Raw genomic sequence first — 15,138 nt, 5'->3', positions numbered from 1 at the left:
AAAGGGGTACTCTGGTGGACAACTTTTTTTTTTTTTTTTTTTTTTAATCAACTGGTGTCAGGAAGTTGTAAATTACTTCTATTAAAAAATCTTAATCCTTCCAGTACTTATTAGCTGCTGAATACTAGAGAAGAAATACTTATCTTTTTGGAACACAGAGCTCTCTGCTGACATCACGATCACAGTGCTCTCTGCTGACATCTCTGTCCATTTTAAGAACTGTCCCGAGTAGGATAAAATCCCCATAGCAAACATATGCTGCTTTGGTCAGTTCTGCTCTGTTCTCATTATGTGTTTCGCAAAATGGGAACAGAGCCTTTCTGGCAGTGTGTTCCCAAACAGGGAGACTCCAGCTGTTGCTTAACTACAGCTTCCCATGATGGGAGTTGTAGTTTAGCAACAATTGAAGGCTCCCTGTTTAGGAACACTCTGCATTATGTGCGCTTTCCCCGAGGGAGAGCGCAAAGAGTGTACTATCCCATATTTCTTGTTTTTCTTTTTTCTCATTTCAGATACGTCAATGCGGAGGACTACGTCAGATTCGGTGGACTGCGATGATGACCAGCGGTTTTTTCATTTCAATAAAATGGTTAACGAGGGCTGTGGGGGAGTGTTTTTTTAAATAATTTTTTTTCTCAATGTGTCAGGTTTTTTATAATTGAATTTTCAGGTTTAGTAGTGGAAGCTGTCTTATAGACGGAATCCATTACTAAGCCAGGGCTTAGCGTTAGGCCCCAAAATCAGCTAGCGCTATCCTCCAATTATTACCAAGGTACCCACTGCCACAGAGCCGGTACCGACAGGCCCAGAGCATGAAAAATCGCGCTTCTGGGCCTAGGCGGTAACAGGCTGGCGTTATTTAGCCTTGAGAGGGCCAGTAATAATGGTCCTCGCCCACCCTGATAATATCAGGCTGTTGCTGCTTAGTTGGTATCTGGCTGATACTGAAAATAGGGGGAACCGTATGCGTCTTCAAGGTGGGCAAGGACCATTGTTACTGGCCCTCCCCAGCCTAAATAACGCCAGCCTGTTACCGCCAAGGCCCAGGAGCGCCATTTTTGACACTCCAGGCCTGTTGTGGCTAACACTAAGCCAGGCTTAGTAATGGATTCTATCTACAAGACGGCTTCCACTCCTAAGCCTGAAAATTCTATTATAAAAAACACCACACATTGAAAAACATATTTTATAAAAAAAAAACACTCCCCACAGCCCTCGTTAACCCTTCTATTGACATTTAGAAAAAACACTGTTCATCGTCGCACTCCACCGAATCAGATGTAGTCCTCCGCATTCACGTATCTGAAATAAGAAAATAAAAAAAAGTTTTGTAAATTTTTGGCGCTCTCCCCTGGGTGTTCCTAAACAGGGAGCCTACAATTGTTGACGTCTGCCTACTGTATCCTGTATATACAGTCATCTATAGACAGCTGTTTATACAGGATAGCGCATGTTTTTGCTGGTGGACAAAAAACCTCAATGGAATCATGGCCTCAAAGCAACAAAATCCCTGTGTCCACTTTTCCTGTAAGGTGCAGCTCAGGTGTACAAATAGAACAGTGTGGAGATTTAGAACTTTGCTCAAAATTTGTCATGTGCCTTGGACAAGTATGTCAAATTTGGTGCAATTGCACCAAATTTAGACCGTCCAAAACGATCTACAAATAACTTCTATGTCCCTCTAGGTCCATTTCCAGAGGATACCGAGAGTCTAAACATATTTTTAAAGTATGACAGGAAACTGGGGTATTTTTAGGAAGCTTATGCAAACAGGGGGAGAACACACAATCTATGCCACCATGACCAGATTCAAACCCACAGCGCCTATACAGAATGAACACTAACAACTGTACCAATTTGCCAAGCAACATCATTTTATAGATGTTTTCTTCAGATCAGATCATATGATAAATATTCTGCTTTTAGTAAACTTAGTGAGGCACATAAAAAGGCACACAAGTGACTTCCCAAATGCGAGATCACATCGATAAGGAGCATATCTTTCAGAAATAGTTAAAATCTTATTAGATCAAAACTGTTATGTTTATTACAAAAGTTCAAAAAATATTACATAAATAGACACCAAAGAAATCATTTCTGAAACTATAGTCTGGAAGAAAAGGGCAACTTCCAATGCACTCAACTGAATAAAATTGTTAAAAAGTACCTGTTACCAAACTATAAACCCAATAAATATATATATATATATATATATATATATATATATACACACACACACACACACACATATATTGTTTATATAACTATAAGACACTTTGCTATTTACTTGCTGTTAAAATTCTCAACCTTTATATGTTTTTAATATAAATGAAAAAATTGCCACTAGGTGGCTCTGTTCTGTTCCCTGCCGCAAGTCAAACAGTTCGGTCTCCTTCTGGCCTGACAGGAGACCAAACTCAGGAAATGTGTGCCAAACTCAGGAAATGAGGCACAGCTCTCACAGGCTTCAGTAACGTCCCGCCTGCTGAGGAACGCCCACTTTCTCCTGCCGGGAGCTCATACAATGTGAGCAAGGGGAAAGTTATGATACAGAGCTTTTTAAAGCTTATAAAAAAAATTTAAGGGCAGGAGGTGTGTTAAGAGTAGTTAGAGAATAAAATCTGAGTTAGTTTAGAAAATATGGTTTGAAGACAGGTACTCTTTAAATAGATGTAAATCTGAATATCTATCTAATTTGTATGTTGGATGTAGTGCTCACCTATTGTTCTGTGTAGTAAAGAGATCTAGTGGAACAGTTCCTTCACTTAGCTGCCCCATACTCGCCCGATGATCTTCCAAATTCTCCCTTGGAACATATGTAATGCTATAAGAGAAATGGTTAGCAATGAATATTAACGCTTTAAGGTTACTAGAAATAGGATATGTAGGGTAGTACTATGACGAAAATAACTCAAACATTCACTAGCAGTTAGAGCTAGAAAGAATTAGATATCTGTAGGTTAACCTATGAGTACATGGGGAAAGTATTGATAAATACAATAATGTAGACAAAGGCTGTCTTCACACAAGTCCTTTTTGTTGCACATTTTGCTGCATTTTTTGATGGTAAATAATAATATCTATTGCACTCTTGACGGAACTAAAAATGATGGAACATACATGAAGCATGCTTAAATGCTGAAACACACACAAAAAAAAAAAAAAGCAGACAAAAAAAAAATCTCAATTTAGTTGAAAAATGTAAAATACAATATGCCTTGGATGGTTATACTTATTTAACCACAGAGTTTACAGAGATTACTTTTTTCCCCACAATATAATAAAGATAATATGTTGACAACATTATTTCTGATCAACCTAAAGATTTAATATATCTTATGATTTGGGCCCCTAAAAGAAAAGGATTTATATTAAAATGTCTGGAAGAAATGCCCCAAAGAAGACACAGTATAGAGAAAGCCTATACAATTAATAACATTTTTTTATTAGCAGTCGGAATACAAAAACTAAAACTGCAGCACCAGATAGTTTCTTGTTTCAGTGTATATTTATAGATATATATATATTAATAGATTTAGCAGGAACAGGAAAGTGCCTTATTAATGGTCTCATAGCCAAATGTTGTAAGTCTTTAGGTTCACAGCTGACATTTAGATATTGGGCGTACAACATAAAAATACCTAAATGGGCATTGTCATTTGCAAAAGCTTTTTATAAAAGACAACAGTATATGTATAATTGTTATACAGTATACAGTATCTCAATATAAGTGAGTCCACCCCTCAAATTTCTGTTCTTATTTGATATCTTTTCATGTGACAACACTGAAGAAACTCTGCTCCAATGTAAAGTAGTGCATGCACAGCCTGTATAACAGTTTTAAAGGAGTACTCCGGTGAAAAACATTTTTTTTATCAACTGGTGCCAGAAAGTTAAACAGATTTGTAAATTACTTGTATTTAAAAATCTTAATACTTTCAGTACTTATCAGCTGCTGTATGCTCCACAGGAAGTTATTTTCCTTTTTGAATTTCTTTTCTGTCTGACTACAGTGCTCTCTGCTGACACCTCTGTCTGTCTCAGGAACTGTCCAGAGCAGGATAGGTTTGCTATGGGAATTTGTTCCTACTCTGGACATTTCCTGACCGTTCCCGAACCCCGAACGTAAAGACAGGTGCCCCGAATGTCAGCTGTGAGCTGACATGCGCAGGACCGTTCTTTTTCTTCAGTACATTCACAGGGGCTCCCCCTGCACTTCCTGTCTTCTCTCTCCCCAGTCCCTCCTCTCAGCTGCTGACGAGGAGGAGGGGCGGGAGCACAGTGTTGCCTGTGTGTGACTGTGCGCCGGGGAAAGCCCTGCACAGAAGATGGTCACTGGAGGATTTTTTGAAAAAAATTAAGTGTCCCTACATGTATATATGTGTAAGCATGTGTGTGTGTGGATATATGTATGTGTGCATATTTGTGTGTGTGTGTGTGTTAGTACTCTGGATGAATATATAAAGTGCATGTGTATTTATACAAAGTGTGTGTATGTAGGTAATACAGGAGGACTACTGTACACATTACATTACTTATCCTGTACTGATCCTGAGATATATTCAGTATTATACTCCAGAGCTGTACTCACTATTCTGCTGGTGAGGTCACTGTGTACATACATTACACAGAGTCTATAACTATAAATGGGGTCACATAGGGACCTATAACTATATACAGGGGCACAAAGGGGCCTACAGCTATATATTGGGGCACACAGAGGTCTATAACTATATATGAGGGCACAGAGGGGGCGGCTACAACTATATAGATGGGCACTATAACTATGGGGCAATACAAATGGAGGGCTTGTATAGAGGTGAGCATTGTGCTGGAGAAAGAAGCCAAAAATGTTTGTCTGGCAGGTTCTGAAGAGACGAGCCATGGTCGGGAGAAGTCATTATGATGGTCTTGGCCGGATAGAGAAGAAAAGGAAAAATGAACTCTTCTGAACAGAGAAGACTCCCCCTGTGACTGACTCAGAGAAGACACCCCCTGTGAGACTATTGTATCATGCTGTATTCTACCTGGTTGTGTCCCATCAGCTCTGCTGTCCCTTTCAGCAGTTATGTTTAGTGAAGGAACTACTCCCAGAATACCACTGCTTATATCATACTGGGAGTTTTAGTTTCACATGGTTAAAACATGTTTAGCACTTTAGGGAACCTGTTAAAAATTGTAACCCCCTGCTGCTGCTGTCACCTGAGCCCCACCTCAGCTTAGAACATAGAGCGGCCTCACCCAATACTCCCGTGCTGTAATGCTCCTAGTTGGCGCTTGTGTTCCCTGGCTTGAAGTAGCATTAGCTGACAGCTAATAAGACTAACCCCTCGCTATGACCCTTATGCGTGGAGCAAAATTTTGTATGGTCATGCAACATTGAGTAGCCCACCCCATTGGCACCTCCTTTTTGTGTGGCTCCGCCTTATGCCACGTCCATGACCCATGCCCCTAAACTTTTGGAGGCCTAGCAACGCCTCTGCTTTAGAGTCCTTAGAGTTTTATTCTTTACTGGTTTGTTAAAATACAGAGACCAAATCACCTGAAGCCGACACAGAGCCAACATCCGACTAGTTGAAATTAGATTATAGAAAGCTTTCAATCCGACATTGAAAAGCTTACAATGTTATCTGCAGTACGAGGCTCAGCCACAGATGCAAATGTTCAATGTCCTAGAAAACACGTGTAGGTCTGCATAATGGGTTATAATTTCTGGATTACACTGTTGTATACATTTTGCCGACCGCATTCTTAATGAACGATTATATTTCTCAGTAAAAAGCTTGTTTTATGTGATTTACATGGCAAGGAACGAGTTACAAATTGTCAATAATCCGCTCCCCCTAATAAAGACTTGAAGAGCATTGCTCTGACAGAAGAATATCCATAATTTTTATTTGATTTCATATTATGTACTAAATTGAATCAAGGGAGATAAAAATACCATGAAGCCCACCAGCACCTTAATCAGGCATCACAGCTGGTGGCTACCAACACAAGTGCTTTGGGAATTAGCCAATAAACATGACGATATCACAGCTAAAATGAATTTGATCCACTGCCTGGCACCTGGGTTTTTTGACTGACATCCAATGAGTAGGAGTCAGATAAACAACTCATGAATGCATGATCAAGATTTTGCTTTCAATACAAAATGTGTTGTCTATAGGAGGAGGGGAGAGATACTTTTTTCTTCTAATTTTTTGCTTAATAATAATAAACTCTGACTGAATCCAGAAAAAAAAGCAATGAGCCGTCATTTACTCCACTTATTTTAATATAAATAGTTTTATGGCAAAACATGTTTATGTTAAATTGCATTTTTCTTATTAAGAACTTTTCTCATTCCGACAATTCATTACTATGTGTTGCTGTAGAATCAGCTACAATTCATGCCAATATCTGGGGCAAATTACACTAAATGTACAGACTCACAAAAGACCATGCCCACTCCTGAGCCCCATCCAGTATAAAGAAAGTAGCAAAAGCGGGAAAAATGTGAAAGAGTTAGAAAATTTTGTACAAAATGGTGCTTGTACAAAAATTTGCAACTTTTTTTTCTGCAAAAAAACAACTGGTGTATACACCATAGTAAATAGCTCCCGAAGTGATTATTCCATGCCATGATTTTGTTTGCAAACTGCAGGAAACACCATGCATTTACTTTACAACATGAAAAGATCCCTTTTAAAGGGGTACTCCGCCCCTAGACATCTTATCCCCTATCCAAAGGATAGGGGATAAGATGTCTGTTTGCGGGGATCCCACAGCTGGGGACCCCGCGATCTCCCTGCGGCAACCGCCGTTTGTTTAGAGCGTCGGGGGCAGCGCCGGAGGCCACGCCCACTAAATGCAAGTCTATGGGAGGGGGCGTGGCGTATGTCACATCCCCTCCCATAGACTTGCATTGAAGGGGTGTGGCTGTGATGTCACCAGTGGGGCGTGGCTGTGACATCACAAGCCTCTGCCCTGCAAGTTAGCTCCATGCACTGGATGTCAGGGGTGCAGCAGCCAAGATCGTGGGGTCCCTAGCGGCAGTACCCCTGCGATCAGACCTTTGGATAGGGGATAAGATGTCTAGGGGCAGAGTACCCCTTTAAGGGTAGGGTTAGATGTAAAGGACTCCCAGCGTTTTTTACGCTGTAGATCCGCCGGTGACCCGACCCTATAGTGTGCCACCAGCTGTTTCTAATATTGTCCAAATTTTCACGCAAATGATAAAAACCCCACCATAATGAACATGCCATGAATGTCACCTATACTTGCAAGGAAAGTGCATGCATGTGCTTCTTGGCCAAAATAAATAACGTAGCAGAATTGTGATGTGTAATGAACTCTATAAGTTGAACTATTAGGTACACACACACACATATATATATATATATGTATATATATATATATATATATATATATATATATATATATATATATATATATATATATATGCTGGGGGAAAAAAGGACCGGGTGCAAACTTCGATGCAAAATCCAAGAAAATGTAATGAACATTACTTCATACTACAGAATAAGCCCATATTTCTTGTCAGAGGAAAGTCAACAGTTATTTTAGTTAGCCCATGGCATTTTCCAGTAGATCGATAGATGTTCTAGGAGGGCTTATTAGAAAAAGTGCGTTAAAATAAAAGAAAGCAAAACATACAAATATGAAGTATATAAACCCAATTAGGTCAACCATGTTTAAAGTGATGAGAGCCAGAACTATTAATATGTAGCTAAACTTGCTAAATGAAATCAACTGAAGATAAAGCTTTTACCAGCACGTTGGTTGCGCTGGACTCCTTCCTGTTCCGATTTATTAATATAAAAATGTATTAAGATACCTTGCATGTAAAACTATCATTTAAGATTTAAAAAATGTATTCACTCCTTCATATGGTTATAAGTAACATGTATCTCAAGGGAAAAAGGGTGTGTTATTAATGAAATACACATCTCTTCAATATGAAGTGAGAAAGAGGTGCATATTATAAGCCTTATCCGGGAGAAATGTTTTCAGAGACTGACGACTGCAGTGTCCTCTCTATGTCAGGTACAAGAACAGTCTCCAGTGTAGACCACACCAAACAGCTCCCTATAGGTCAGCCCTTGGGGTATATGAAGTCTGTAATATTGGAGTTACCTCTAGTCATATCTTATATTTCAAGTTTGTTTAGAAGATAGGCTTTAGTCTATTTCTAAATCCTGTAGAATAGAAGTCAAATAGAAAATAGCAAACACAAAAAAAATTGATTTAGATTTACTTAAAGGGGTACTCCTCTGGAAAGCTTTTTATTTTTTAAATGAACCGGTGGCAGAAAGTTAAACAGATTTGTAAATTCAATAGGGGGAGGAATCAAGTCGGCACTACAACTTAAATCCTGTCCAGAGTGCCCATGTAACCCCTTAAATAGATGCACTACTGCCGCAGATATAGAAAAGTCCGTACGAGTGATGCTCAATCCCAGAGATGCAGAGATAGCGTAAATCCAAACAAAGGAGAAGGAAATGGACAGCTACTCACTCTATTCCATGGTTACTTTATTCAAGACATCGGGTGCATGGGACAAACAGGCACGTTCACAGCAGGAGCGACGTTTCACGTTTGGACGCTTCTTCTGGCTCACTCAATTTGTAAATTACTTCTATTTAAAATCTTAACCCTTCCAGTACTTAGCTGCTGTATGCTACAGAGGAAGTTCTTTTCTTTTTTGAATTTATTTTCTGTCCGACCACAGCGCTCTCTGCTGATACCTCTGTACATTTTAGGAATTGTCCAGAGTAGGAGCAAATCCCCATAACAAACCTCTTTTGCTCTGGACAGTTGCTAAAATGGACAGAGATGTCAGCAGAGAGCACTGTGGTCAGACAGAAAGGAAATTCAAAAAGAAAAGAACTTCCTGTGAAGCATACAGCAGCTGACAAGTACTGGAAGGGTTAAGATTTCTTAACAGAAGTAATTTACAAATCTGTTTAACTTTCTGGCACCAGTCGATTTAAAAGAAAATGTTTTCCAGTAGAGTACCCCTTTAAAGAACACACAATGCACTCAGAAAGTCTTCTGATCTTTCACCTTGCCATGCTTCTCTGCTGATCCTCTCATACTGTGTCAGGCTAGATGTGGACCATCAGTGGACAGCCATTTTCAGATGTCTCCAGAGATGTATAAGTGGGTTCAAGTTAGGGCTCTGTATGGGCCACTCAAGCACATTTACAGAGTTGTCCCAAAGCCACCCCTGTGTTGTCTTAGCTGTGTGTTCAGAGTCATTGTCTTGTTGGAAGGTGAACCTTTGGATCAAGTTTTCATAAAGAATACTTCTGTACTTTGGTCAGGGTTGAGTGAAAGCTGAATATAACAGTCTTCCCTGTCCCAGCTGCTGGAAAACACTCCCACAGAATGATGCTGCCACGACCACGCTTTACTGTAGGGATAGTATTACATCTTTGCAGGGTTGTCAGAGTGGCCATTAGGTTCTTTGTCACCTCGTTACCCAGGAACCTTCTCCCCTGATTAGTTTGGTAGTGCGACCAGCTCAAAGTAGAGTCCTGGATGATCCGACCTTCTTCCATTTAGGACTTTTGGAGGCCATTGTGCTCATAGGAAAAGGATCAGAGCAGCAAAACATTTTGTGTACTCTTCTCCAGATCTGTGACTCCACACAAGACGGTCTCTAAGCTCTGCAGGCAGGTCTTTCCCAACTAATGGCTTGGATTTTTTTTGCATTGAAATGGTCTGAAGACTTTCCAAATGCATTGACTGTATCTGCCACAACTCATAGTTTAGAATAAAGAGACACACAACACCTCAACTAGGTTTTCTTGTCAGATAACACATTAGGCAAGATGTTTTGACTTTCTCAATAAAAAAAGAAATAAAAAAATACCCTAAATACATTTTCTTCTCCGAGTCCTTTTTTCAAACCACATTTACCTCTTTCCAGCTGCAAGTACTCGACAAGGAAGGCAATCACTGCTTTCTTCAAGGAAAACAGTTCAAGGTGGGGAGGAAAGGGTTGGGAGAGAAAGAAGACTGACAGTCCATGCAGAAAACAAGACAATTCACTTAGTCATGCAGGCAGTGCATGCAAGGGACAATAGACTCACAAATGGTTAATGCTGACATTACACAAGGAAATTTTAGTTTAGAAAGTCACTTGTGTAATAAAAGATTCTAAAAAAAAAGGGTTAAAAGAGAAGTTATGACGCTGATACATAGAAGATACAAAGTTATTCATAGAAGATGAATGAGGGATGTCAGTCTCTGTTAATATTAAGAAGGATGAAGTGAAGAGACGGGTAGAGGCCATGCCGAGCTTTCAAATCACCGATACTCACACATAAAATGGGGCCTGATCATCAGCAGGTGCGGGAGAAGATCTAGAATGGGAAGCATATAATGCAGCATCTTTTTACAATAGTGTTAACAAGTGCCAAAGCCCCACGCTGCGTGCGCAAAGCATACATATGTAGTTAAAAGTACATGGAGTTTTATTTGGTGGATTATTTTTTTTTGTGTGTGTGTTGTTCGCTAAATCCCATCTCCCTTTTATCAACACCTCCCCCAGAAAGCATCTGCTCATTCTGTGTGTCTATAACAAGGATGAGGAAATTTTCCTGCCATCCGTCTCTCTCCCTTGATCAGGAATGGATTCTTTAGGTGAGGGCAGGTGAACTCCATTTCATAATGGTGATTATCTGACAGATGTTGGGAGCAGCTGCTGCGCTATGCAAAGCACTGGCTCTTATAACAGCGCAGATAGCAGAAGCTTCTGGCAAGGTGGATTGTGAAGTGGGACGACATGCATTCTGCGAGTGGCTGCACAGCTGGTTCTCTGTGCAAAACAACACAAACCTGCAACCCCAACCAGCTGTTTTAAAGCTTGTCAAACTGAATTCTTCCTTCCTTTTACAGCAAAAGTTAAAAAAATAAATAAAAAAAAATTCCAATATGTTCATCTTGGAAATTTCCCCATTCTTACTCTGTTCCACATACCAGGTTGCTGTACCATGTAAAGCGTGTTAAACTAGAGTTTTACAAGGGTATCTTCATTTTCCAAAACACTTGAAATGCCTCAGAACAAAACAATATGCTATGACAATTTGCTATGATATTTGGAATCATGTAACATACGGAGTCACACACTTAGTGAAGTATTGTACAGATGTAGCAGAGCTGATCAAATAACCCCTTTGGGACTGCACTTTGAACAGCTGTGCCCCAGTCCTGAGTAGAATCACTGAAAGGGCTTGTTTACATGATGAATTAAAGTGGAAAATTCTGCCTCAAAATCCATGTGGACTCTGCATCTGAAATAAAGGTGGATTTAGAACCTCCAATATGGAAATACACGGAAAAGCGTCAGGTCACCTTCTTTTCCACACTGATTTTTCAGTTTTTTATGGAGTTTTCCACTCAAACACATGGATTCTGCATCCACATCAGCATGTATTTAGCCACATCAACATTCACTTAGGACATTGTATACCAACCTGAACAGAAGCAATGCAATACTTATATATCTCTATTAGCCAAGTAAATTACTGTAAAGTACTGTTTTATCCAGTTACTGGTGATCTCTTCTCTGATCAGTCACTGACTTTTCTTCCAGCAAAAACTCACCTCTGCAGAACCTGCCAGGTCAAGGTCTTCGCCTCTGTGCATTTCCAGCAACTTCCCAGATAGTTTGCCCCACGAATGTAGGACTCCTTTGAAGGTAGTTTGCTCTCTCTAGGTAGGATCCCCTTAGAAACATAGGAAGTGTCGGCAGATAAGAACCATTTGGGCCCATCTAGTCTGCCCAATAATCAGAATCCTATCAATAGTCCCTGGCCCTATCTTATATGAAGGATAGTCTTATGCTTATCCCATGAATGCTTAAACTCCTTCACTGTATTTGCAGTGACCACTTCTGCAGGAAGGCTATTCCATGCAACCACTACTCTCTCAGTAAAGTAATACTTCCTGATATTACTTTTAAACCTTTGCCCCTCTAATTTAAAACTATGTCCTCTTGTGGTAGTTTTTCTTCTTTTGACTATCCTTTCCTCCTTTATCGTGTTGATTCCCTTTATGTATTTAAAAGTCTCTATCATATCCCCTCTGTCTCTTCTTTCTTCCAAGCTATACATGTTAAGGTCCTTTAACCTTTCCTGGTAAGTTTTATCCTGCAATCCATGTACTAGTTTAGTAGCTCTTCTCTGAACTCTCTCAAGAGTACCTATATCCTTCTGGAGATAGGCCTCCAGTACTGCGCACAATACTCGTAGTGAGGCCACACCAGTGTTCTGTACAGCGGCATGAGCACTTCCCTCTTTCTACTGCTAATGATAAGGATGGCCCTTATGTTTCTGATGACTGATCAATATATTAATACTGATATGCGATTGCTGATGCTGGAGAAAGATATTTGTTAAACTACCCTTAACCCATAAATCAGCTTGCAATTTGCTCGTCACTAAGATGGAGACCTTGAGATCACGTCAGGAGGACCAAGATAAGAAGTCAAAAGACAAAATATCTGACGGACAGAGAACTCTGGAATTTCCCGGTAGAAGAACTTTTGCCAAGAAAGAAATGGATGCTAGATATGCTAATATATACAGATGCAATACTCAAACAACCGATCAAAATGTAACATGATGATTTTGACGTAATAACTTAACCTCCTCTTTTTGTCAAATGAAAAAACTAATGTGATAAAAAAACTAATGTGATTTTCTAATAAACAGACAGAACTCCTTGGGAGAAGGGGATTTATACCAACATTGTCTGGTGTGAATTTGCTTATGTCGACACTCAGCAAAATAGAACAGCGGTAGTCACTCACAGTTTAAGGCCTCACTTTAAGACATCCTTGACACTTATACCTCTCACTATACAACCAAGCATTCTGCTAGTGTTTCCTGCTGCTCTATTACATTGTCTTCCTACCTTTAAGTCTTATCCACATTAAATTTCAGTTGCCAGAGTTCTGACCATTCTTCTAGTTTTCCTAAATCCTTTTCCATTTGGCGTATCCCTCCAGGAACATAAACCCTGTTACATATCTTTGTGTCATCAGCAAAAATACACACCTTACCATCGAGACCCTTGAAGGTAGTGTGTCCAAACCGTAGGTAGGACACCCCCCCCCAAGGTAGTTTTCCTCCCTCTAGGTAAGACCCATCTAAAGGTAATTTGCTTCCCTCTATGCAGCATGTCCGCCCCACCCCAATAGGTAGGAACCCCATTAAGGTAGCTTTCACCCATAAAAGTAGTTTGTATGTAGGACCCCCTCAAAGCATATAGCCTCCATCCTGTAGGTAGGACTCCTCTGAAGATAGTCTGCCCCCCCATATGTAGGACCCCCTGGAAGTAGTTTGTCCCCCACCCCCTCATGTATGTACGACCCCCTTTAAAAAATTACTGTCATTAGAAACAACTTTTTTCCCATTTAACACTTCCTCAAAAACTGAGCATTTTCCTAATATACTTCATAAAACGTTTTTTTTTTTGCTAAAGATGTGAAATAAATGTTTGAAAACATGGCCACTAGGGGTCTCTGTCTTTTTAGTTTTGAAAACAAGGGGAGTGGGGGGGTGGTTTTTGCTCTTCTCTGCTCACTCAGCACAGTGCATAATCCAGCTTTCACCAGTGTGAGGAGAATACCTGTGAGATCCAGAAAAGATGCAGACAGATTGCAGCATCTTCAGGAGAAGCATTCACATGTACATTGACAAGCATTACAAGGTGCTAAACTATTATATAGAGCATGCATTATATTGAGCAAAGTAGTTTGCCCAATGACAGGACTGCCCTGTAGGTAGGACCCACTTTAGGTAGTTATCTACATATGGCCCTGAGGGAGACACACTTACTGCCTTTAGTGGCAGCAGGCAGAATCATGTCAAAGCTTAGATTGTGCTAGGACACCTGTGGCAGTGGTAAGCCACAGACATTCTAGAGCGTTCAGTCATCATCTTGAACATCGAACTGTAGCGGCACCTATGGTGGGTTCCCACAATGCTCCAGTAGCTCCAACTCCCCCCCCACCACCATGTTTATAAAAGGACTACATTACGGTATTGCCACAGGTAGCGAAAATGCTGTGGATTTACTGCAACATTTTTGTACTTAAAGAGGTACTCCGGCCCTAATACATATTTTCCCCTATCCAAAGGATAGGGGATAAGATGTATGATCGCGGGGGTCCCGCCACTGACGTCAAACGGGGCGGAGTCGTGACATTACGATACTCCGGCCCCATGGTCGTCACGCTACACACACGGAGCATCCAGTGCTGTGGAGAGCTCACAAAGGTGGGTGCGCAATGACAGATTGCGGGGGTCCCCCACTGGCGGGATCCCCTCGATTATACATCTTATCCCCTATCCTTTGGATAGGAGATAAGATGTATTAGGGCCGGAGTACCCCTTTAATTACACAGCAGAAATCTGCACTAAATTGAAAGGATTTTATTGCAGATTTGTTATATATTCTCAACTGGAGATTTTGCTACAGATATGCAAACCAAAAAAATTTATTTTTACTCATTACATAATAAATCCAACTTTTGCAAAATAGTCAATAGGACAAAATCTGTTATAAATACACACCATATTTACAACCAGCACCGGAGGTAAATTTCTACACAGATTTTTTTTTTTTTATTTAATTGACTCAGGATGACATAAAAACAAAAAAGAAAGCATACTAACCTATCCAGATCTGATACAGCTAATTCTCCAAAGCTCCCAGTCTCCACTGTTTACTGGATCTTAAGAAGCGTTAACCATGCAGAAACTATACTTTCGGCCAAATCAATGGATACAGCTGTGTTCCAACTCCAAGTCAGAAGTGGCTGAACAGGAAGTTCTTGTGGGGTCGACAAATCACAGGAACCAGAGGTGAGTCGCAGGAATTGGAAGCATCTGAGCAGCAGTTGGGGGAGTCGGGCAGGTGAATATGGATTATTGTTTTGTATTTTTGTTACCCTTACCACAGACCTGGCACCACTCAAATGTTTTATAAGTCAACCCCAGTAGGATTGGACATCACACAGTTGTACACTACTGCTACCACTCAGCTCTGCTACATTTATACACCATAAATAATCAACAATAAATATATATATGTATATGTTAATAAAATCATTGATGGTCT

At 40.2% G+C, this 15,138-nt stretch overlaps 1 protein-coding gene across 7 annotated transcripts in view; it reads right to left on the bottom strand.

Moving 5' to 3' along the window:
• The window catches only part of MPDZ (multiple PDZ domain crumbs cell polarity complex component), a 151,274-nt gene that overhangs the window by 63,729 nt on the left and 72,407 nt on the right, over nucleotides 1–15,138 (bottom strand). For 5 of the 7 annotated variants that reach the window (XM_056521362.1, XM_056521352.1, XM_056521381.1 and 2 more), the window contains 2 exons: nucleotides 10,332–10,373; nucleotides 2,720–2,824 (listed from right to left, as the gene is read on the bottom strand). In XM_056521362.1, coding sequence (XP_056377337.1) covers nucleotides 2,720–2,824; nucleotides 10,332–10,373 — 147 coding nt within the window. The remainder of the gene's footprint in view (nucleotides 1–2,719; nucleotides 2,825–10,331; nucleotides 10,374–15,138) is intronic. The other 2 variants (XM_056521371.1, XM_056521408.1) reach the window with 1 other exon arrangement.

The sequence above is a fragment of the Hyla sarda genome, chromosome 1, assembly GCF_029499605.1.
Source record: "Hyla sarda isolate aHylSar1 chromosome 1, aHylSar1.hap1, whole genome shotgun sequence".
Classification (NCBI taxonomy): Eukaryota; Metazoa; Chordata; class Amphibia; order Anura; family Hylidae; genus Hyla; species Hyla sarda.
This window is presented reverse-complemented; position numbering and strand designations above follow the sequence as displayed.